This window comes from Elaeis guineensis, chromosome 11 (genome assembly GCF_000442705.2).
Source record: "Elaeis guineensis isolate ETL-2024a chromosome 11, EG11, whole genome shotgun sequence".
Lineage (NCBI taxonomy): Eukaryota > Viridiplantae > Streptophyta > Magnoliopsida > Arecales > Arecaceae > Elaeis > Elaeis guineensis.
In genome coordinates this window covers 62,762,253-62,765,524 of record NC_026003.2, presented here as the reverse complement: position 1 = coordinate 62,765,524, position 3,272 = coordinate 62,762,253, and the positions used below count along the sequence as shown (strand labels likewise).

At 37.0% G+C, this 3,272-nt stretch overlaps 1 protein-coding gene across 1 annotated transcript; it reads left to right on the top strand.

Moving 5' to 3' along the window:
- Positions 1-1,240: 1,240 nt before the first annotated feature.
- On the top strand, positions 1,241-2,685 carry LOC140852566 (heavy metal-associated isoprenylated plant protein 39-like; the record flags this gene model as incomplete). Its single annotated transcript, XM_073245949.1, is given in 3 exon segments — positions 1,241-1,271; positions 1,399-1,480; positions 2,351-2,685. Coding segments are annotated over 3 exon segments (285 nt in total). The 3' UTR covers positions 2,545-2,685.
- Positions 2,686-3,272: the final 587 nt, after the last annotated feature.

Below are 3,272 nucleotides of genomic sequence, written 5' to 3'. Positions count from 1 at the left end.
GATGTTGGGACTAAGAGAGAGGGCACAGATGAGGACGGCAACTGATGCCTCAGGAGGAGATCATGTGTGTGCTCGACACCGACATGGAGGGAAGAATGAAGACGTTGGTAGAGGCAGTGAGGTGAACAGAGAGGCTGTGGAGGAGAGGAAGGATGGAATGGAGATGGGCAATGAGGGTTTGGTGGAAGGGGAGAGAGGGAGAGGGGGAGAGAAAAAGTTGTTGGAATGGATGAAGAGGAGAAGGAAGAATGGTCGGTGTCGAGAGGAGAAGAAATACAAAGGAATATTTTCATCTTTTCATATTATACAAATAATTTAATTGATGCTGTTAATTATCTTGAATATAAATGTATATTTTTTAAATTTTTTAATGTAAATATAATAAAAGAAAATCTTAAGAAAGTTTTTATAATTTATTTTATATTTAAGTTTTAATTAGATATTATTATGGGATTGATAAATAGATCAACATCAGTACATATGTACAACTTAGATGTACTATCGAAACTATGTCTCCCATACCATCATGCTGACTTAATAATAATAATTTCAAGAAAGATTAAGATACCGACATGATGCAACCTAACTGGTCAATTCATTAACCTATCTAGAACCATGCAGAGTTTTCTTTTTTTCTTTTTTTTTTTGAGATGAACCATGCAGTGTAAAATTAAAATTATAGATCTCTCTTCTCTCTGAAATTACGTGTCGTGAGTGCAATTGCAAACTTATTGGTTACTTTCTATTATCTGAATTTGCATAGCCTCTGCAATTGGATTGGGCTTGAAACAGTTTATGCTGAGGTTCTCGAATTTTCTTGCCTCTCAATTTATTTTTCCTTTTCTTTTCTTGCTTAGAGAGGAGGAAAGAATCTTTAAAGGGCAAACGGCCACGCTTTCTGAAAGATAGCTGGCGAAATTGACTACGACCTCTTGTCTGCATCCCCACTCACCGCATGCATGGTATGCTCCCCAAAACAATCTGACACTAACTGATTGCTCCAATAAGAATGAAGTCCCAGCAGGCCATCCTTCCTAAAGCTCCACTTCGACTGAGTATCCCTAATGCCCTAAATTGTTTAGTCTGAACAACAGAACTCGGTTCCTATACAAGGTACAAAACCCACCCTCCCCTGCCTCTGCCGACTTCCTATGGTCGATTTCATTGCGGAAGAGCAAATTTTGAGTGGCAGACTCCTTTTCTTCTCCTCTTTGCTCCAAAAAAAAAAAAAAAAAACAAGAGCCTTCTCTTCTTTTCTTTAGATGGCACAGGTATGTACTACTCCAGCATTAAATTCTCTCTTATTCTTTCTTTCCCAGCCTAATTTATGCATTCATATTTGTAGTTCTAAGCTTCCTAACGGTCCCTTTTTAATTATGTATTCTGTGGTTCAAATAGCAAAAAGTAGTGCTCAAGATTCTGGCCATGAATGATGAGAAGACAAAGCAGAAAGCAATAGAGGCTGCTGCCGAGATCTACGGTTCTTGTTTATCCTGGATCTTCTTCAATTACCATCTTTTAACCTTAGTTTTCCAGATCTATGCTGGGTGCAGTATGAACAAATTTGAATTTTTCTAGTTGTGCATGAAGTAATCTGTGATACTGCATAGCATCCATTAAAACATCTTTGGTTTGGCTTATAGTAAGCCATCCACCCTGTAATTTTCCTTCCAAATTTATGGAACTAAATTAAACAGAGTGTCTGAATTTTATGTTTTGTGGCTTATGAGTGATGGGAAATCTAAATTGTTTGGTCCAAGGAGGAACTATTTAATTCAGTTAGTTTGTGTCTTTCAGTTGAAAAACTTTGGAGTCCCAATCATAAGTCATGGAATCAAACCTTGGGCCTGCACACCAGGATTGCAGAACCATTTTATGGTTGGCTGCAGGAGGGGGTCGCCTTTCTCAGTTGTTTAGTTTTGTAAAGAATACTTCTATAGGCAGCAAGACATGAATTCATAAACAAATTAAACGTACATCAAATTTTCGCTTCATACAAAGTAATATCAGATTGTGCTTTTCTTTCAGCGGCTAATAATACTAATATTTCCATGTTTTCATATTTCAAATCTTCACGAGTTTCCAATGTTCATTTTTTTTTTTTTTTCAAATGTTTTTTCATCCTAGTAAAAGTTTCATGTCCCAAAAATAATAACCATAACTTCAATGATTTACTTGAAACTATGGATGATGAATTATGAACCTTGAGTGCAGAGTAACAGAGCCATGGAAACAGGTGGAACATGCTCTCTCTTTCGCATTTCAAGTCTGAAATACTTGTTAGTTGTTGCGCAGGAAACTACTGCAAACAGTTTCCAATTTAATCACAGTATCATGTGTTTTGAATCAGGCATTGATTCAATAGCTGCTGATCTGAAGGACCAGAAGATGACTATTATAGGCGAGATGGACACAGTGGCAATTGCAAAGAAGTTGAAGAAAATAGGAAAGATCGATATTCTATCAGTAGGCCCAGCGAAAGAAGAAAAGAAAGAGGAGAAGAAAGAAGAAAAGAAGGAAGAGAAGAAAGAAGAGAAGAAATAGAGTAGTGCAGCATCTTAATGAGAGCACTAGTGGCTTCTCCCAATAAACCAAATACTTGTTTCTATTGCTCTGTAATAGCATTATGAGTTCTTAAAATTCAAATACCTTGCCCCATAAATAATATCAGCCTATCACTTCCAACTTTTCATAGCAAGTGGGCGAGAAAATGCTCTATGCCTCACATTCCACAGTCTAGTTACTGGCATCCAAAAGGTTAGAGATGAACATGACATTGTACTAAAGACTCTCTTTCACTCACCTACCTAATAGTATGACTTGTTTATCTAGAAGGAAGATAGTGACAAACGTGACACATCACGCACACGCATCCTCATTCTATGATCCATCGCATGGCTGACTGATAACCTGCACGGAAACAATTAAAAACTAGGTTACATCATCTACATATCGTAACTTGCATTATTCTTTCAGTTTAGGTTGGGGGCCAGATTAGGAATTTGGAAACAAGCAATACAAACAAGTGATCAAATCGGCCATGAATATCATAAATAAGATCGCTCCAGCCAAACTATATTTCTCATGCTTGATAAAATATTTTTTTTTTCCCGGTTAGACAGCTTAGATTTTCAGGAAATGATATCATCTTGGAGTTGGTAGAACACCTTAATCAGAACTAGTGTAGGACCAGCATTTATACAAAGAATTGATTCAGAAAAGGGTAAAAGCTGACTCAGGTGCCATACAATTAGAATTTGCCTCCTTGAAAT